Genomic DNA, 21,924 nt, shown 5'->3' with positions numbered 1-21,924 from the left:
ACAAAGGGCAGGTAAAAATTTAAGTCTCTGTGCTAGCTGTGGATCTCTGTATCTGCTTCCATCAGTTGCTGGATAAAGGTTCTATGATGACAATTAAGGTAATCATCAATCTGATTACCGGGGAAGGCCAGTTCAGGTACCCTCTCCACTATTGCTTAAGGTCTTAACTGGGGTCATCCTTGTGGACTCCTGAGAATTTCCCTAGTGCCAGGTTTCTTACTAGCCCCATAATGGTTCCTTCAATCAAGATATCTCTTTCTTTGCTCTTCCTCTTTGACTCCAGTTGAAGAGAGGAAGGAGTGATAATATAAGCAAAGGGCTCGAGACCATGATGGAGATACCCACAAAAGCAGCTGACCTGAGTTAGTAGGAGCTCACTGACTTAGGACTGACAGCGGGGGAACCTGCATAGACTCAAACTAGGTCCTCTGAATGTGGGTGGCAGTTGTGTGACTGGGGCAGTCTTTGGGACCACTGGCAGTGTGGCCAGGATTTGTTCCAAGTGCTTGAACTGTCTTTTTGGAGCCTATTCTCTTTGGTGGGATATCTTGCTCAGCATAGATATGGGAGGAGGGCCTTGGTCCTGCCTCAAAGTGATGTCCCAGACTTTATTTACTCGACATGGGAAGCCTTTCCCTCTCTGAGAAGTAGATGGGGGTGGTGAGTGGAAGGTGGGGGAAGAGGGAGAAGGGGAAGTAGAGGGAACTAGGATTGGTATATAAAATCAAAAAAGATTGTTTTAAAAAATAAATTAAAAAATTTAAGTCCTCTGAGTCATATTGACGAAGTCTATATTGTTTTAGAGTTGCCAAACAAATGGAGAGGAAGTGAAAGCATCAACAGTGAGCTGTAAACAATCCTATGACACTGTGCTTGCATAAACAAAGGCATATGACCAGGTAGATATCTGGCGTCTTTCCAAATCTGTGGTTTCAGTTGTATTTCAATAGTGACTGATTTGTCCTCCCTCCTTCCCTCCCTCTCCCTGACTTTCTTCCATTTGGCCCCTCTTCATTATTTCTCCCGGCCCTTTCAGAGACAGGTATTAGTCCAAACATTCTTTAATGAGAGAGACTTCTTAAGGGGTGACTCTTGACAACACATTTGTTTTCTGTGTGTGAGATTTCTCAGAAGAATGCTGAATCTACATTACAAAGAGTACCAGGCAAACAGCCTTAGAGAAAGTTCATTTGATAGGCTGGTTTTATTGGTTGTGCTTTAAATCAGACCCCAGATGCAAAGTGAAAAGAGAATCAGGCATTTTTGGCAGCATGTGGCATCAGCTCCCCCAAAGTGCCAATGAAATACAGTCTACAAAAATCACAGTGTGAAACAGGCAGTCAGCATGACTTACTGCAAGTAGAAAGAATTGCCCCCCCCCCTGGCACTAGCCAAGGGTGTGTCTGTCACTGGTTGCTACTCACAAGCATATGGGAAACCCATCTAATAAGTCATTGCTTTGACATAGCCTGTATCGTGGGCTAGAAAGATGCCTCAGTGGTTCAGAGTGCTTTCTCTTTTTTCAGAGGACCTGAGCCTGTTCCTAGCACTCATGTTAGGCATCTCACAACCTGTAACTCCAGTGCCAGGAGATCTGATGCTGTCTTTGATTTCTGCAGGTACCTGCACACAGGTGGCCTATACTCACATAGACAAACACATATATGTAATTAATAATACATTTAAAGAGAGAGAGAGAGAGAAAGAGAGAGAGAAATCAGTGACATATAAACTATTCCATGGGGATTTTTCCCCAGTGATTGCACTAGTTGGAGCATTTGGGTATATTAGAAATCAAACTGAAAAAGCTTAACTAGTCAGATGTCAGAGCTCTCTACTTAATTTTTTATTATTCACCTCTTGATTAATGTTCCCTGTCTAATTCATCCCAAAGCAGACTAGTGAATGTTGCAGCCCCAGTTTGCAGTCCTCTGGCCCCCTGGCTGTGTGTGTGTGTGTGTGTGTATGTGTTCCTATGTATGTGACCATAATGTGGCAGGCAGAGGTTGATACTGAGTGTCTTCCTCAATTGCTCTTCATTTTAACTTATGAAAGCTCCCTTTTGGAGGCTATGGCCACTAGGAGCTGCAAACCAGAAAGTGGTTAGTTGGAGTCACCTTTGGGCAATGTCAGATGAACTTCTCATCTCAGGAAGTAATCTCTTTTTATTTATTTACTTTTTAATCGCATAAATCCTTGACACCAGACTCCAGCTTCGGAAGCCACTGAAAAACCCATGGAAAATATATACATCTATTGCAAGGTTAACCTAAAGTTCTTCATTTTGACAGGAGTGTTCTTGTAGCTCTTCCCCAAAATGTCTTTCCCAAATCAACCCTATAGGCTTAGGTTATTTCTACTGCTCCAAGTTCAAAAGCAATTGCTCCTCTCCAACATGGAATTTTCTTTACTTGGGCTGCTGATAAATTTGTTGGCATACACACTGCAGAAATGACTGCTGTGGCTATTACTGTAGTTGCTCAGGGGAGCTATTCAGATGCCTCATTTATTGGAGCTTAATAGATTAAAAGTCTAAATTGAGTCTCATGATATAAGCCTAATCAAGTTCTAATCTGCATAATTTTCCCATAAGCAGCAATGGAAAATTTGGATAATTGATGTTTCAGCAGTTGCCAATCATGTGTTAAATAGCACTGTTGCATTTACTTATCAAAATATTTTTATTGATCCTCACTTCGTCTGACATTTGGTTTGGGGATTTTTTTTCCTTGCTGGCATTAACAGGAAATCTAATTCATCTCCTAGATGATGTAACATGAGATGTTTCTCTTGATTTTTAACATGTCTTTATAGATCATTTTTAACAGTGATCTTTCCTTTTACAACTTCATATTGAATACCTGTCTCAGCGAACCTCGATGACTGGGTCTAATTTATTTCCCTAGTTTAACATAGCATATGGATTTCTAACCATCATTTATATGCACACAATAAAAGATAATTTGGCTCACCCTTTGAGCCAATTCCTTTCTGTTAAATCTGTGGGGGTGGGGGAAGCACTTACCTTCGTTTCTCTATCTATTCTAGGGGAGGTGATTGATAAGAATTTCCATCTCCCTCTCTCCCTGGAAAGGCTTGGGGATTTAACTAGGGAAGATTTAGGAAGTACTTTGTGTTTCCCCCATGGAAAAGTACTGTAATAAAGCATTTATTATACACACTGAGCTGTGCATGCTGCCGTACCAAAGCAGGTTAAGCATGACTGCAATGGGTCCCAGTTGTTATATGCTATTGTTTAAACGTGAAAACAATAAAAGTTAGACTGACTTGAGTCTCAAACTTGCTTGCCAGGGTTGAGGAGAGGGGGGTGGGAGAGAGGGAAGGATGAATAAAGAGAGAGGGAGGGAGGGAGGGAAGGATGGAGGGAGGAAGAGAGAGAGAGAGAGAGAGAGAGAGAGAGAGAGAGAGAGAGAGAGAGAGAGAGAGAGAGAGAGAGAGAGAGAGAGAGAGAGAAATATCACACAGCCACACAGCTACAGCATGAAATACACCACTGGTTTTATGTTATGTTTGGACTCTTAAGTCAAACTCTGATCTGGCTATGGCTCCCAGATCTGTTACTTTCCACTGGGGGTACCCTTCAGCAAATACTCCAGTCTTCCTAGTACTATTTCCATTTTCTAGTAATGGTAATATTAACTGGCCTCTCTACTCATCCAGTTGTGATGAACAATAAATGAGGTGAGTCATGAAAACACCTTGGGCACAGTCTGGGGCACAGTGAGAAGCAAGTGAGTTTAGAGGAGCCTGGGAACTCACATGGTTCAGATCTGAGATCTGCTAACCAGATGTCCCACCCTTGGGGCACACTGCCTAACCATGTATGTGTCATGGTTAGGCTCCAGTTTCTTCTTTCACAAAACGGTCTTTATTTAGGGTGGTCCTGATGCTTCTTTGTCTGACATGCTGTGGTTACCATAATCAGTTTATCTCTACTGCATCCTTCCTTCCCTTTGCTTTGAAGCCCATACGTTTGTGCCATCTGGTCCTCACTCCTTTCTAGCACCCTCAGCCTGCATTGCTCCCTGGAGCTCTTTTCTAGTTCACTACTTTGGCTGAGTCATAGATAGCCCCTCGTTGCTTGTGCCTAGTCTCTTACAATCTGGAAAACCAGCATTCATATTTACAATGCCAATCAGAAGCAATTAACTTTTTTGCATGCGTACACTGTTCTTTTTCCACTTTTTTTAATTCAAGGGAAATTTTATACCTTTTTGAAATTATAATTGAATTACATTTCTCCCTTACCTTTCTACCCTCAAGTTCTCCCATGTATGTGTATGTATATACACACATACACACTCACACACACACCCTTCATCTACTTGTCTTTAAAAATTAATTGTTATTGCATGAATATTCAAGGCCTTGAGTACCATCCTCAGTACCCCTCAGGGCTCAGAATTGGATGCCTATGGCTACAAGTGTTATGCCCAAATCTGCAAAGTCCCCCAAAAGCCAACAAGGAGAGTAAGTCCAGTATGTAAAAGCAAAGAGCATTTAATTTTATGCAAGTTTGAAAACTTGTATTGGAATAAATGGAGAGCCCCAAGCTCAGGTAGAATAGTTTTTTTTTTTTTTATAGTAGTAAAGGTGCAGGTGAGGGGTTTCTGAGGTTCAGGACCCATGATTGGCTGACATTTGTCTAGGGGTGTCTTGGAGAGTGTGTTCTGGCAAGTGGTCCTATCTACAGTGGTTGGAACGTTAGGCATTTTCTTTGCATGGTCTGTTCTTGGGTGGTGGTCGGGTAATCCCTAGTGGTTCTTCCTGCAACCAGGTACTGCTTCAGGCTAAACTTTGTTTTGTATAACTTAAGTCATTTTTTTAGACCCTCAAAGCTTATGAACTTTTATATCCTCAGACCTTAATACATGTTTTAATGAGCTAACAAGCTGGCTTCAGCTTTGTGGAAGAATCTGGATACCTTTTGCTATTAAACTGACATTATAACTGCCCTAGCCATTAATACTATCAGAGATCTCAGAAGGATAAATAAAGTATATCTGAGTACATATCAAATAGTTTCCAAATCTATTAAAAATGACAGGGACCAGAGTTCATATACAGTTAGTCATACCCAGGTCTCCATAGCATTGGAGGCAGAAGTATCTAGAACAGCAGTCTTACTGTCTCAGCCAGGGCCATATGGTGAACTTTTATTTTTCTGTGGAACAGGGACTTGGAAAAGACTGACCTTATTTTATCTGGGCAAAAGTGGTGCAATCAATTCTTTAAGGTCCTGCTGTTTGTCCACAGTCTGGACCAGGTCCTGGCAGCAGGTGTCGTCATAATCCCGGTGGAGACATCATGGTGTCTCATAATCTTCTTTGGAGACATTGGGTTACTGCTAGGATCTCAGAGTCTCTGTCTAATACAATAAGCTTTTTAATCATTATTTTAAATGCCATACTCTGCAGATCTCTGAAGTATGAGGGCTGCCTTGATATGTCTAATTAGACAAATTTCTCATTATTTAAGTTTGACTTTGAAAACATATACAGGGAACTAAATAAGTCTTATCCCTGTAACTAATTATATCAGTACTTTAAAGATGACTGACTAACTTGTATTTCCTCACAGTCTATAATAAGTTAGCAGCTTTCACAAGACTAGAACTCCACACTCTGCAATGATTTTGAATTAAAGCTAATAAAGAAACTGAATTAGTCATTCCGAGGGTAAACATAGAACAAGTTTGTATCCAGCTGTTAATGCTGCCTCCTGCAAAGGCAAGGAACAGGTCCCAGGGTAAAATGGGAACAGGAGGGAGTCTAGGCGCTAGCATTGCCCTAGGGCAAACTGAGACTCAGGCCCACCTTCCTTCTGATCTATAGAACCCATCTTGGCAGGTGTGTACCAGGTTGCCCTGGACAAGCTGCTCTGGGCCCAACACAAGGATCTAATGGTAAAAAATTTAACTCAAGCTGGGCAGTGGTGGCGCACGCCTTTAATCCCAGCACTCAGGAGGCAGAGGCAGGTGGATCTCTGTGAGTTTGAGACCAGCCTGATCTACAAGAGCTAGTTCCAGGACAGGCTCCAAAGCAACACAGAGAAACCCTGACTTGGAAAAAAAATTAACTCAAGCACTTTACCTCCGCATGTTCTTTATTTTTCGTGTGATGGGAGAAAGTGAAGTGCAAGGACATGGAGGAGGAGGAGGAGAAGGGGAAGAAGAAAGAAGAAAGAAGAAGGAGAGTAAGGGGGAGAAGTAGAGTAGCAAGGAGAAGGAGAAGGGGTGATCTATCTCTGCGAGATTTCTGGTTTTTACAGACATAGTTGGAAATTTCAATAGGCAAGGACAATCGTAATAATGCATATCAAAATCACAAGAAGGGGTAGGCAGAACCTGGCAAAGCAGTACTGCAGAGGAGGTGACCTGACCCAAGGAAGGGCCAACATCCAAGGGGAAGTACCTGACATTCCAAACCATTAGATAAAGTTACTAAACATCCCTGAACCCTGGATTCCACCCATTCTCCACATTGAATCCCTTTGGTGATAACCAGCTTTGGGGATGCCCAGATTTGTTTGTTAGAGGTGGTGGTGCAGGCTATTTTCCTGCTCAGTGCCTGTCTTCTATAGAATTTCTGTGTGGTCTGTTACAGGTAATTTTGTGGAATTGACTCTATGTAAACTGACTTGTTAAAACAAAGAGTGAATGCCATTGCTCCAAGGTTTCCTGGTGTGGGGGAATGGAAGAAGGTCACTCAGTTGCCTGTGCAGAAGTCATACTGCTGAGGTGTTTTGGAAATGAATCCCATTTTGAAGGGACGAATCATGGCTTCACAAGGTTTCCAAAGATATGACAGCAACTTTTCCAAAGGACAAATGTTTCCGCAGCTCTGCAAAACTGATTATTCCATGAGGACGTATATGAACACACTTCCCGTGATTGGTCTATTGGCCTGTCAACTGTGCATTCCCTGTAGCGTCTTGTGGGCTCCAACATGAATGTATGTATCTACATAGATTCCTGAATATAATCTACTCAGTAGATATAATGCTCCCTCTTATGGTTTTAGGGTTGACGAGAAACCAATTGGTGTGCTCTTCCCTGGGGAGACCACCTCTCACATGGCCAGCTTTCATCCTAGGGTTAAGGCCTCTTGGGCTTGTCTTCACACACTTTGTCTTGGCCATTGGTGTCATTCTTGTTCAGTTCACATTTAGACAGACATATTGGTAAGACATTGTGGGTGTGACTTCTGATGTTACTAGGAGGAGACACAGTCTCACAGCAAACTTCCTGACCCATGGCTCTTGCTGTCTTTCTATCCACTCTTTCCACAATGTTACCAGAGCCTTGGGTGGGAGAGGAAACAACTCTTTAGTAGATAAAAACCTGGATGTCACTTTTTCCTGTCTTTTTTCCTAGCTCTAGGCAGGAACCAGCCAAGTGCTTGTGTAAAATTCTTTCATTCCAAGCCACCCTCACTAGAGTACAGTTCTCTGAACTTGTCACTAACTGGTGCTTCCCTGTCCCATCTTCTCTCCGCTGAACCCACACTCGTTCAGCATACGAAACGACTACCATCCAGAGAAGGTCTGTTGAGGCTGGTCCTGTTCCGTTCAGTCCGGCAGGGATGCTGTGTCCGGAACACAGATGCCAGAAAAAAGCAGAGTGGTAAAGACAGTTTCAGGAGCCTAAGGAGCAAATGACTTCCAACTAATTAAAGGGGCCAGAAATTAGGTCTAGAAGAGAGAAAGTTCAAAAGGGGGCCTGTAGTTGCTCTTTGGAGCTGAGAGCCTTTCCTTTGTGAAGACTGGCCACAGGTTTTCTGTAAATCTGGGGAAAACCTCAGCCTTCCCAATATCCAGGTTCCTTCTTGAGATACTTCCGGCTGCATTGTTACTTAGTATTATTGTCTATTGTTTTTGTTGCTATCCTAGTTATTATTATTGTAGGACTAATCTATTTATAACAAAACACCCGCTATGATTCTTGGTTTCTCATTAGTTTTCTAAGACAAATTCTTCTTTAGAAAATTTATCAAATGCTTTTCAGTTCTTTACCCATAGGAGAGAGTCTTGATGGGTGCTGGATCTCTGCACAAGTATTTGTTGTATATCTACTACCATATTGTCATTGGTGGACAGCAATCTTGAGTGCTTGCTTCATCCTAGGGATGACACATTTTACTTCAGCCTTCCAGTTTCCCTGTGTAATGGTTACTTCTGACTTCTAGATAAAGAATCAGAGATGTGGTGAGAATATTGGCTGTGCTGTGTTTATATCTACAAAGTTAACTCAAGTCACCTGTGTTGTTTTCTCTAAGGCTTAGGGGACAGAAAGAATGTAAGAGCCTGAAATTAAGAAGGAATGTAAAAGAACACCTTCTTTGCAAAATATGCCCAGAGCTATCACAGGCTCACAGGAGCCACAGGTGCCATTGGTGAGTCTGTACAGCAATGGACCAATCAACAGTCAGGCATGGATGGAGGAGGGACTCAGAGTGTAACCCTCATGGAGCAATCAATAGTCAGGCATGGATGGAGGAGGGTCTCAGAGTGTAACCCGCATGGACCAGTCAACAGTCAGACATGGATGGAGGAGGGACTCAGAGTTATACCCCTCACTACTGAACTACTCATTTCTGGTAGATTCAATGAAGAGGGAAACATAGCCTTTAGTCATATAACCCCTGATAACTCCACCAAGCTCCAATGGATAGTCCCCATCCAGTGGTCACACAGGTGGCCCTGATAAAATTAAATGGGTCAAAAAACAAAACCAAACATTGGGAATCTGAGAAAGGGATGGAGAGAGGTAAGGGAAAATAATAAATAGTACTGGGGAGAGCAATCAGAATTCATTATATACATGCATGGACTACCCAAATAACTAGCCAACTGCAGTAAAATACTTTTAAAAATTAATAGACAGAGAAATAAAGAACCAGAATTAGAACCTAAGACATCGGCTTCAAAACGATGTTTTTCACTCGTCCCTTTTCTTTGTGAGTCAGGCCTTTTAAACATAAGCCTGGAGCCCAGCTAAACAGGAAACTCCAGCATGTGAAATGCGGGTGTCTGGCTTGAGACAGGGCCAGTCAAGTCAGGGATGCTTGATGTTCAGTGGAAAACAGATGTATGCCAGGCACATCTGCCACTGAAGACTGGCATTGGGCTGGGGGTGGGGATTCCCTGGAAGGAGAGGAAGCAGTCTGGGGAAGTCGTTATTTCTAGCATGTCCATGGAGTACAGTGTTAACACTGTAGGACAGTCAAGAGCCTAAGCAAGAGCGCAGGCAATCCGCAAATGCAACCTCAATCTTTTCCGAGTGCGGTTTCTTAGTCTTGCTCTCCAACGCTCATGTTCTTAATGATTTCTTTTGGCGAAATGAAGGCTTGTCTCCCATGTTGGAGCATTTCCCAGATTTTCTGGTCTCTGACTGCAGATCCCTGGGGTATATGCCACATGTCTTGGCTTGCACAAGCAGAACACCAGTGTTGTTTTATGTAGAGATATAAAGTGATGCCAGCCATTAAAGGGGTGGAGACCCGAACATTGTTGAGACCTGTGTTGTCAACCATGAACGGAATGGTGATATCTCAGGTCATCCTTATTCCTCATTCCTTCAGATGGAATATATCTAGATTTCTCTTCTCTTTGAAGTCATTTAGGAAGTCCACAACACCCTGGTTCTTTACAACATTGTTTTCCTATAGTCGGGCCCCTAAGGGGGAAAAACAATGTTAATCAAGTCTGAGTCATTGCTACTACTATATGAGAGGAAGGGAGACAATCTATACTTTTGTTAACAACCATACCCCCTAGAGTGTGAGGGCAGAAACTTTGCAAAATAGAAGGAGTGACATTTCTGAAGTTCTCGTGTCAACATTAGTATCTGTCCTTGGGGTCCCGGATGGAGAGACAGACCTTCAGGGAGGATATCTGGCTAGCCTTCAGTCTGTCAGTTGCAGATGCTTGATGGAGCCAGTCTTGGAGTCTGCAGGGGGAAATGGAGAAAGAAAGCAAAGTGAAAGAGGCCTAGGAAGGAAGCAAACACTTTCCAAAGTTGAGGAAGAATGAACATACTAACTCATTGAATACAACTTAGTCTGTTTGAGCTATTGTAATATGCCAAAAAAAAATTAAGTGCAGTCAGGAAATGGATACTTATTTGTCTCCTAATGAAGGTTTCATGCAAAGGGATTGAGTCTTTTCGCAGAGGAAAATGGAATCTTTAAATGAGATAAAATAAAAGGCTGCTTCGGCTGGTTACAGACTCTGCAGTGAAATACAGCTTTCCTAACACTGTGGGACCTGTATCTCTGCCTGCTTTATGGGTGCTGCACCTCAAGGAACACACCCATAGTTTCTCCAGTCAGTGTCTGATGATGGATGTCAAGATACAGGCCATGTATTATGCATAGAGCATTACCGATGCAAGGTGTTCACTTGTCAAGTTGAAGAAAGTAAAAAACGTCACATCCACGGAATCTGCACAGCTGTCCCTTGCAATTTTCCATGCTTCTGAATGCAACTTCTGATGAAAACAGTTTATTTCTTCCCCTTCACTGTTCGGAGAAAAGAAAACAGCTAATGTTTAAAACGCATATGGTTATACGGTTGGCTGGAAAATAGACACTTTCCAAAGTTTAGGAAGAATGAACATACTAACTCATTGAATACAACTTAGTCTGTGTGAGCTATTGTAATACGCCAAAAAAAAAATTAAGTGCAGTCAGGAAATGGATACTTTTTTGTTCCTTCTGAAAGTATAGAACTTGGTAGGATATTTATATAAAGGAGAGCAGGAAATAAGCTTGTGCCCTTAAAAGTCTCCAGCCTGTTGTGCTTTTATGAGCCTCCGAAAGGGTAGGATGGCTGTTGAGCAGAAGATGTCCCCAAAGCCCGAATCAGCCCAGCCTTGTCCCATTACTAAGTACTGACAAATGTGATCCTATGATCACTCTGGAGTTTTGATTTGGAAACCATGCAAGTATCTTTGTACCTTTAAGTCCTTCATTTATTGGTAGGCCCATATAGAGATGAGAAACCAAAGAATCAGGCATAGTGGTAAGCACTTTTAATCTCAGCACTCAGGAGGCTGAGACAGGAAGATCTTTGTGAGTTCAAAGTCAGCCAGGTCTACAGAGTGAACTCAGACTAACCATGGCTACATATACACATATACATACATATACACATACATATATATGCACATATTTGTATATGTATACATATACATAACTCCAAAACTATTTTTTAATTAAATAAAATAAAAACTAAAGCAAACCAAAGTAAATGATAGCACAGAGCTGACAGATCCAGTTACTGTGTGCTTCAGTTGGAAAATGACTTTCTGAGCAATATGGGCACGATGCAAAGAGCTTTCGTGCCTCTGTGTCTTTGCCTGCATCATTAACAAGGTACCCAGTGGGCTTGGCTGGAGGGAAGTCTCAGCTTTACTAAACTTGACATTTCCAATCTTACCTTTTCCATAAATCTCATGATCCCTAGATAGTGCTAGATTGGTTACCTCAGGAATTCAAGGCTAGTTTTATGACTCAGTTCAGACAGTATCAGCAAGTGACTTTTGTATTCAATAGGTGTTCAACCTAGTTGGAGGAGGGATATCATAGGTCTAGGAACTGCAAGCATATGAACAAATATGTAGGGGGAATCAAACGAGGTATCTTCCTATGCATTTCATTTTAAAACCAAGGAACAATTGCTGAAAGCCCCCAGGCAGATTTACCTTCACGTCTCAAAAGCCAGAACCATTTCAAATCCTAGGCCTAAGTTCCTTGTGAGCATAAAGAAATGCAGTGAGTTAGCAGAAGAGAATAGTCAGAATGAGTTTAGATAGGCTGCGGTAACAACATACAAATGCAGTTTCAGTGGTTTACAAGAGCACGTCACTGTTTCTTACTCGGAGTCTTCTGGGTTAGGACAGATGCTTGAGACTGCTGTCCTGACTCCACCTCCAAAGTGAGACGTGCTTTGGGAAGAGAAGGAGGAGACAAAGTCTTATGCCAGACATGATGTGTGTTTCTTTGCTCACTTTTCATGAGCAAGAGCAGTTTGTATGTGACCATAGTTCTGACTGCCTAGGGACAACTAGACACAGTGGTGACTACTTGGTCGGAGAGGGAGAACCACGAGTAGGATGCATGTATCCTGACATGATCTGGATTTTTACCAAGGTGTCAGAGTAAGTTAAAATCTCTTCAAGTGTGTCTCCTATAATGGCCTTAAAGAACACCTCAGAATGTATCCCATGTTAATTGGTCACCTGCCAATAATGCGTCCACTAGATTGTGAGGGTTCTGTGGTTTTATCGTTTCCAGATTTTCTACTTCTCTGAATTTCTCCCCACTAGGATTCACACCTCCTGGAATGGACCGGTCATCTCCTGACAACAGCCCAGTGCACGGGATGCTGCGCCAGCCGTCCATCACAACAGGAGTCAACATCCCCATCATCACAGAACTCGGTAGGGAGTGCTAGTCAGCTCAGTGGGTGGATGTTTTTGTCTTCTAGATTATAAGGAGGTTGGCCTGTTGTTTAGTCCTTTGCTCATCGTGGGTTTGGGGTGGAGTGGCAAAGGTAAGGCACGATGAGTGGAGATACACAGGTTATTTGAAGGACAAACTGTTCTATCTTTCCCAGGAGAGAAATAGACAGTTTCCTTCCTTCTTGCCATGGTTTTCAAAGGAGCATGAGAATGGCTTTGGAACTGGGGCATCCATTTGGGAACGGGGAAGAAAGGAGGCAAGGGCTCTTCTGGAGACTTCTTCCCGAAGGTGCCTCTTCTGAGGGTTCTGTTTCAAAGGCTCCTATAGTTGAAACCCTGCTCAGAAGCTCAGGACTGAGCCGATCCCACCCGAGAATGGATCCCCTGTGAGAACTCGATCAAATATTTGTTTGCTCCACTATGTAGCAACTCCTCCCAGCTGAGATTCTCACCAAAGGTCATTTTCAAAAAAATGTCCAAAATATGACTGAAGGGCACAGGGTTTGAATGCTATAATCTATAGCTAATGAAACCCTACCTCTGACCTGTCTGTGCCATTCTCTGGTACCCTCTGCGAAGTTATAAAACCACTGAATGGCCCTTGCCCTGCCAGTACACTGTTGTCCAGGTGGCTTAGCTAGAGAATGCATCCCCTACTGTTCCCTCACTCTTTTCTTCCTTTTCTTTTCTGTACTTCCCTCCACTCCCTTCCCCTGACCCTTAACTGCCTTATCCAATTAGCTAAACCAGGCAAGTTGCCTTTGGTATCAGTCAATCAGGAAAAAAACAGTGGGACGCACATTCTAATGATAACGGAGTTGGGTAAGAAGTGCTTGCCTTCTTGACATCAGTATTTTCTTTTGTTCTGATCTTGGTTCTCATTGGTTTTCTCCCCCTTCATTTCGCTGGCTGTAACGGAAAGGCTACCCCATGGCACTGCTTTGAATGCGTTTTATTTGCAGCTCTGGCTGGAATCGACTGTCTTGTTCTGGCCTTTCCTTAATGATTTTCCCCACAGCCTCGGTAAACCTTTGATCACACCCATCTGACCTGGCAGGGCCTTGCAAGGCATCTCTGCTCTGTTTCATTTTTCTGTGGCCCAAGCCTCTCTCTCCCTCTCTTTTAAATCCCACACGTGCCCCCTCTCCCCCGCCTCCGCCCTATATTCCGCTTCCAACATGCTGTCAGTTTGACTGACATGTCTTCACAGCTCTCAGAGGAAGTCAAAGAAAAATATAAAAATTTTAAGATAAGAAATCCTAGACCGTGCCTTCCCTCCAGCTGTTTATTTTTCTTTATTCTAACTTTATTTTCCTCCCCCCCCCCCCCCAACTAGGCCCTTTCTCAGAAGTTAGGCTTCTGAAGCCATAAAAAGCAGCTGGTTCCCAGGGGATCTTTTCTTACCAAAGCGAGATTCCAAGAAGGGTGCAGAACAGGCTGGGGACCCTACCTTTTGGCCCCCACCCTGCTGATGCAAAGCCTCCCTGGGAGGTTCACAGTGGATTTATCTAGAAGATAAAGGCTCCCGGTCATGCCTACATTTGTCAGGCCCTTCCATGGTTCTCCATGACTTGGTTAATAACCCACAAAGGGTGCCCATTAGCAGGAGGTTTCAGCACTGGAGATTGATCTCCTAAATAGACAGAGCAAAGGGCTCCTCAGCAGAGATGTGGGAGGAGGGGTGGGGAGCACCTGCCTTCACTTGACTCACAGATGAAATGAACACTCCATTTTCTTGGCCCCAAAATATATTTCAAAATAAGAGACGAAGCTTTTAAGCCAGTGATCTTGCTTGTGAGATGTCTAGAAACGAAGGAATAAATTGTCCACCATGCAACCCTGCATGGTTGTTAGACAGAGCTATTAATCAGGACAAATTCACTCAGGTCAAGGAGTACCACACTGTTGCAGACAATAGGAGAGGTATCTTTTTCATGTTTAGCATTGTTGGTAAAAGCCCTGAATTTCCCCATTCTTCTACTTAGAACCATAGGACCATAAAAGACCAAGAAAGCTCATGTGCCCCATGTCACTGATGGAAAATTCACCCGAGCATCTCCGGTACAGATAGCTATAGAGGCTTTCCGAAAACACCCATGCCAAGGCTTTTCTTTTACATGTGGAATCCATGGGCCATTAACTGACTAGAGTATCCTGAATTTGATTGGTGTAAAAGGAAAGCAAAAAGCTTGGTGCTCCAGATAGAAGGTAGCAATTTGGTTATCAAGTCCCCGGACACTCTCGCACACCAGACTTTACCCCCTTGCGCCTAGAATCAGGTCCCGCGTTCTTTCTGCTCTTAAGTCTCGTGTCTCTAGTAGCCACACCAATGTCCTCCCACCACTCTCCCTCCCACTTCACCTCTGCAAATACTCGCCATCTGCCACTTGCCCTGCAATGTGTGATGTGTGTTATTGCACAGAGACAGAGCTGGAGAGATGGACCTGGGGCAAAGTGCTTGCTGTACAATCATGAGGACCTGAGAGCCGAGCCCCAGCCTGCACATTTACGCTGAACATGGCAATGTGCATCTTGTAGTTCCAGCCCTTGAGGACAGAGGTGGAAGGATCCCCGAGACTTGCTGTCCAGTTAATCTAGCAGAATCTGTAAGCTCCAAGTTAAGCTGGCAGACCCGGTCTCAAACAATAATATAGAAAATGATTGAGGAAGACAACTCATGCTAATCTCTACCTTCCACATACACCTGTACATGAACACATACATACATGAACACATACATACATGAACATATACAAAGACACAGAGGCAACCAAGGCCAAACACATTTTAAGACTGTAGTATATTCCAGTCCTCATCTGTCCTGAGACTCCCGTGGCAAAGGATCCTGAAGTTTCCATGATAAAGAACTTTGTAGCTGCTTAATTCCCAGCTATATTTATATATAATCACATGCATTACGGGGCAATGTTCTTGTCGACTCTTATTATCCATGTAGTTGTTATTCTGGGAAGTAGGCACAGGGACTTCCTAAGACTGGGCATCTTAGAACAACAGGTAAGCTTTTCACTGAAACTTGCTCTTGCCTTGACACCTTCCCATAGCCTACACTGTTAGATCACTCAAGTCCAGAGTTGTTGCTCTGACCCAGGCCACACTAATAATATAGCACTATTTCTTTCTCATCTCCTTGTGATGAGGGAAGGGACGCTGCTCCAGTAGGAATGATGGCACAAGCAGCAGCAGCTGTTGTTGTGAATGAATAAAACCATAGTCTGCTGCGTGAGCTCCTGTAGCTGACATTTTCTGGATCTGGGGACAGAAATACCGTGGTCCTCACAACATACTTTCAGAATACCAAAAGACAAAATTATTGATTTAGGATTAGCTGAGTTAGTAGAGCACTTGCTTAACATTAATAAAGCCCTGGGTTCAATCCGTAACACTTCATCTATTGGGTGTGGTAGTCTACAACCCAGAATCCCCGTACTGCAAAGGTGGAAAAGGACCAGAAGTTTCTCTAACCTTCCACTCCATAGTGAATTTGAAGCCAACCTAGGATATATGAGACACCGTCTAGAGAGAGAAAGAGGAGAGAGACAGAGAGAAGAAAAAGATAAGGCAAAATTTCAACAAACGTGATTTTTAAAATCTTAAAAAGTAGTTATTTCTCTTGTATGCATACAAGTGTTTGCCTACACACACACACACACATGTGTATGTGTATGTATGTCCCTCATGGGGCTCCAGAGGACAGAATATTATGCTGGGTTCCCTGGAGCCATGGTGTGGATGCTAGGAAGCTAACACGAGTTCTCTGTAAGAACAGCCAGTACTCTTAATCACGGAGCATCTATCCAGTGCCCGCTTTCGGGAGCTTAATTCACTTTATCTATAATTCTAGAGTATGACAGGGGCCCATACTGAAATGGTTCCTTATGTTTGGCTCACTGTGAGGGCAGTGTGTGTGTGGCATGGAGACACCTTGACTGGGCTATACAGGTGGAACCTGTCTTGTTTGGATCTACTTTGAACACTAGGCCACTCGTCGTGATTGGTTGAGTTTGAGCTACTTCTTAGTGGAGTAGGTTATACAGTCTCCAAGTGGAGTGAGGCCGCAGTTCATGACATAAAGAGACACTTTTAGTCAAACATGAAATAGGTATGGAAGCAGCTTAGGATCAATCATAATTCAACGTAACAGAATCATTTGGAGGGTTCATAAGTAAACTTCTTTTTCTGTTTCTGAGAGGAGCAGAGAGAGGCTGGATATTTCCATAGTGCGATAGATCGATAGACAATCATGGTATCAGCCTCCATTTTTCCACAGCATACCCTGGGTCCTAGAGCAGATTCACCAAGTCTGGTTCCCAAGGATTCTCTGAGATACCCCATGAGGGACTGTATAATTTCCCCACTTTGCAATGAGAACAGCATAGCTGTAGGATCATGAAATGCTTTGCCAGAGAAGTTGGTGACAAACCAGACTTGGGGCTTCCACCTACTGTCCTGCATTTCTCTTGCCACTGAGGTGACTGGGACCCAAACGCCATCAAATCTGGAAAAGATTTGCCTCATTTTCCGGGGGTGGGGGGAGATGGTGTCATTTAAAATAATTCCACGCCTAGCTTTTTATCCTATTATCATTTATTCCGACTCATGCAATAAACAAGGTTGTTTTTTTTTTTAAGGAAAATTGTCAAGAAAGTTCCTTTAAAAAATTAAAACAATAACTCTAGGAAGAGAATTAGAGGCAGATAGATTCAGAAAGACATCAGAGCTAGGAAATCTCATCTGTTCTTTCCCCAAAACCACCTTAATTATCCCAGAAATCACAAGTGTGCTCTCCCCAGCTCCGCACACTCCCCCTATTACTTGCACTGAAAAATTGATCATGTCTGAGGCCAAGATAGGAATAGAAGCTCATTTCTCATTTAATTTTTGATAAGCTAAAGATATTGGAAGGACACTACTCTTCAGTCTGTGGGTGCACGCAGAAGTCTTTAGGGGCTCTTCAGATGACAGGGAAGGAAGGGAAGGAAGGCATCTTGTTATGACCATGTCTTCTAGAACACAAGGAAGACAAGGATGTTCAGAAGGGGAAAGAGAGTGTGTGGAGCCTTGCAGAGAAAGTTGAAAAACAGTCAGAGGCAGCCAGGAGCCATTCCTGAGTGTTTAGTAGGACCTATTGGGTATGGGTGTGGGTTCAGAGGCCAGGCACGCCAGGTACTACCAGGTTCATCCTTGGGGCTAGCTGTGGGTCCTGCCTGAGGGTAAATTCCTTGCCATTTACCCTTGCTGTGTTTCTGGTCTATTGCTTTTCCTTCTAAATAAGTTGCTTTCTTTTCTTTGTGGCTAACTTTACCATTGTAGCATGGCTATTCATCATTGAATGATGTTCATCTATCAAAGGATTTGGCTACCAAAAAATGCCCTTGGGTGTTTTTTGGTCATGATTCTAAAACTGTAACAAGGACTGGTCAGTGCCATCAACTTGCCAGTCCTTACCAGTTGCCATGGAGCAAGCCCGCTTGATCTCATTGCTCTCAGGGTCTTAGAAGTTAAAACAGTCCTCCTGCAGGAGCAGGCCATTGAGTCCCACTCACCAACCCAAGATCCATCAACAGCTTTGCCATGCTTGTCTCTTTGGCAGTAACTTCAGTGTCTCTAAGCCAGTCACTTAGTGTCTCACTGGCATCACTAATGCACTTGTGGTGTTCAGTGTTAATTCTTACTTTATGCCTTTTCTAGTGAATGATACTAATGTTCAGTTTTTGGACCAAGACGATGACGATGACCCTGATACGGAGCTGTACCTCACGCAGCCCTTTGCATGTGGGACAGCATTTGCCGTCAGCGTCCTGGACTCGCTCATGAGCGCGGTGAGTTGTCTAGCTTCTTCCTCTCCTCTCAAGGGGTGGGATACACACCCATGGACCATCTCCCAAATAAGGAGCCATTGACAGACAAATAAGGAGAATAGCAGAAGTCCACGAACCTTTCTCTCTAAAAAGATACTCAAATAAATACTGATCATAAATTCCTCGGAGTACAGGGAAGTCAGGGAAAACTATGACCTGGTTTGGAGGATTAGAAAAGCACTCCTTAAGGAAACAAGATTTCATAACAAGATATGAGACTGTCTCAAGGAAGACAAAGGAAGCAGAAGCACAGTGAGGAAGGGATAGGGAAGACATTGAAAACCGTTTTCATGGTTTGAATCTTTGGACTTAATACTGAAGAATAATATGGTCCGATTTGTGTCTCAAAGCAGCTGCCTCGTTTGGTAGGTGGAGATGGATTAGAACAGCAAGATTGGGTGGGGGAAGGGGCAGTGATGTCTTCGTAAGCATTTCTTGTATTTTTGGTTGTGAACCTATCCTTTTTTTTTTTTTAATGGCTGAGCTGCCTCTAGCCCCGTAAGCATTTCTTCTAGCTGGAGGGAGAGTAGTACTGATGGTGATGCTGGTGGGGGTGGGGCTGGGCTCGAGTAGTTCCTGGTAAACTTGGAAACATTCTGGAATAGCCAAGATGTGAACAGAATATAGAAAGAACAGCCTGCCAAGGGTGACACCAACGTCCCTGCCTGTCTAAAAAAGTAGGCCTTGGGTGAGGACCAGGCATGGAACTCTTCTTTGCTGAAGGGCAGGGACAATGACAATGGTAAAGAAAGGGAATTATTGACTGAGACATTAAAAGTAGTTCTATTTTGTTTAGTAACTTGACGTGTATTAAGTGGTCATGAGATTTGTTTTCCAATTTTTTGTGACCCCCAAAGAGTAACAATTAAAGAGTGGACTCCAGCATAGTGGCATCACTGTTCCCTGCAGCAGGCAGCAGCAGTCATTTCGAATGGGCCACAGCGGGTACTGGAAATCGTTCCCCATTGGGTATTTATTTATACAGTATGCACTTCATTTTGAAATAGTCAAATTCACAATTTGTGAAAATGGAGTTGTGGGCTGGATAAAAATCGACCTTTGTAGAACCCATGGAACAGAGTTTTATTGAGTACCTTAAACTATGAGCAGAATTTAGAGGCTGTTTTTCCATACATACATTTCTCACATTGCCTAAGAAGGTTGTTCTCTTGATTATGTTAAACAACTGATATGCTAATTATGCATTATTATCATGCATTATTATCATATATTCATTAAAGATAATCCCAGAAGAGCAAAGATGAAGAGATGGGCTTTTAGAGATGAATTGAGGTTATTCTATATTACTGAATGTAGTATAAATAAATGTAAGCATATCTTAGTGAAATGTCAGAAATATGGTCTTAAAAATCAGTATAAAATAAAATTCATCTGAATTAAGGTTGACTGATGGCTTTCCATGCCAATAAGAAGAGTCAGTGTGCCCTATAGCAGGGCCCTCTTGGTTTCCTGAAATGCTGTGACTGACTTTAGGCTGGCAATATTGGCTCAGTTTATATAAACTCTTGAACAGGCTGGCAAGACTAGTAGAGGCTACATAGTTATGTTCAGTGAAGCACCAGATTCTTGGTAGGAGGCTGAATTGTGTTTCTTTAGAAATGCCACTTTAATTCTGATCCTAATTCCAACATTCCAGGAGTCTACTCTTACTAAAAGACGAGTAAGCTATTTACGGATTTGTTTTAGAACTACAAAGTACTGTAAGGGTTTTTTTTTTTTAAACTTAAACTTATACCATTTTTGTTTATACACAGACAATGTGCTCCAAGTAGGACAAGATGAATCATTTTTAAAGTGTAAGTTACATAAATTACTGAGAATTTTGAAATAATGCAACCAGTGCTAATTCTAAGTGATACAATTGAAACTTGTACATAGTCAAAGGGACACATGACCGGCAGCATGGAGGTCGGGTATGACAGTGTGGAGGCAGGGACATTTTGGCATGAGTCACAAGGCTAACCATTCATAACATCATTAGAAAGTCCGTTCTTAGAAACTCAGACAAATCAAAATGAACTGATTTCTAATAACTAGTTTCAAAGGTCATCTCTAAACTCTTGTGATACCAAACTGAAGTGTTTTGGACAAACTGGCTTGGAGTGTGTGGATGCCATTGCCTGATGGATGCCATTGCCTGATGGATGCCATTGCCTGATGGATGCCATTGCCTGAAAGTGATTTCTTTCTTCTCCACTCTGGTCTAGAGTAAAGGGTTCCAGGAGCCTAGCACTGTTCCTCGTATTGATCAGTGGTAACATTTGAGGAGTTATTGACTGTTTTTCGTATTGATCAGTGGTAACATTTGAGGAGTTACTGAGGACCTGGGACGGTGTGATGCACCTCAGTGATGCAGTCTGATCTTTCAGACCATAGTGTGAACAAATATGATTTAAACATTGGGGCAAGGCATATTAACAGGCCTGCCGACGGTGCCTTTTCAAGTCACCAATCGAAATCCCAACCAGATCATTCCAGACCTTGCTCTATTGTCTAAGATGAAAAACCTCCAGTTGAAGTCTGATCCAGACCTTTTGAAGAAGTACTGCCTGGTGGTTTCTTTGTATTCCACCCCCAACTTCATTTATGAAAATTTTAAATCAGTCAAAAATGCCAAAGCAGTACCTAGGTAGTACTAGAAGGAGGCACCTCCAAGTGGTAGGAGCAGAGGTCATAATCAGTGCTTGCATCCTTCTATGGCCCATCCCAAAACCTGCACAAATCACTCTGGATGTCAGTGATTTCCCCCATTCTAGCACTGCCCGCCAAGTTATCATTTATTCAAGGAGTGAATATTCTCTGAATATTGCCTATCATCACTCAATTTGTTATGCCCAAATCCGCAGGGTCCCCACAAAAGCCAACAAAAAAAGACCAAGTCCCATATGTAAAAGCAAAGAGCCTTTATTTTAATCAAGTTTGCAAACTTGGACTTTCTGCATGTCCATCGTATTAAAATATCTGGAGAGCTTCAAGCTCAATTATAATAGGGTTTTTATAGTAGTAGAGGTGGGAGTGAGGGTTTTTTGGGTTTTGGGGCCCTTGTTTGGTTGCCTTTTTTTTGGGGTTTTCTTTTTGGGTTTTGTTGGCTGTTTTTTTTATCTACAGCTCTTGGAATGGCAGGCATTTCCTTTGAATGGTCTGCTCTTGGGTGGGGGTCAGGCAGTCTCAGCCTGTGGTTCCTCTTGCAGCCAGGCATTGTGTCAGGGTAAACTATTGAGACTCCAGACTCCATTTAAATTCATCAATGGCCAGAGTCCCAGGTGATAATGGTTGGAAGTAAAGAACTTCCTTTGGGTGATCTGCCCAGATTAGCTTATCATGGTTGGCCCCCACAAATTCCTCCTGGCTTACTACTTTGCTAAAAGAATACTGTTTTGATTCTTCGTTGACCTTTTTTGGAATTGGTAGAGCTGTATCAGACACAATCTTGTGGCTTCATCCAACAGATCAGCAACAGAAACCCATGGTGGGAGGAATAATTATCCTTCTGGATGTGCACCTCTAAGAGGAAGGCTTCAATTGAGAAATGAAGTTTTC

At 42.8% G+C, this 21,924-nt stretch overlaps 1 protein-coding gene across 16 annotated transcripts in view; it reads left to right on the top strand.

The window, feature by feature from the left end:
• Positions 1 to 21,924, top strand: part of Kcnma1 (potassium calcium-activated channel subfamily M alpha 1) — a 738,489-nt gene that overhangs the window by 683,435 nt on the left and 33,130 nt on the right. For 9 of the 16 annotated variants that reach the window (XM_026789548.1, XM_026789554.1, XM_026789552.1 and 6 more), the window contains 3 exons: positions 12,350 to 12,463; positions 13,226 to 13,306; positions 18,194 to 18,324. In XM_026789548.1, the coding sequence (XP_026645349.1) occupies positions 12,350 to 12,463; positions 13,226 to 13,306; positions 18,194 to 18,324 (326 nt within the window). The remainder of the gene's footprint in view (positions 1 to 12,349; positions 12,464 to 13,225; positions 13,307 to 18,193; positions 18,325 to 21,924) is intronic. The other 7 variants (XM_005367704.3, XM_005367703.3, XM_005367686.2 and 4 more) reach the window with 1 other exon arrangement.

This window comes from Microtus ochrogaster, unplaced genomic scaffold (assembly GCF_000317375.1).
Source record: "Microtus ochrogaster isolate Prairie Vole_2 unplaced genomic scaffold, MicOch1.0 UNK21, whole genome shotgun sequence".
Classification (NCBI taxonomy): Eukaryota; Metazoa; Chordata; class Mammalia; order Rodentia; family Cricetidae; genus Microtus; species Microtus ochrogaster.
This window is presented reverse-complemented; position numbering and strand designations above follow the sequence as displayed.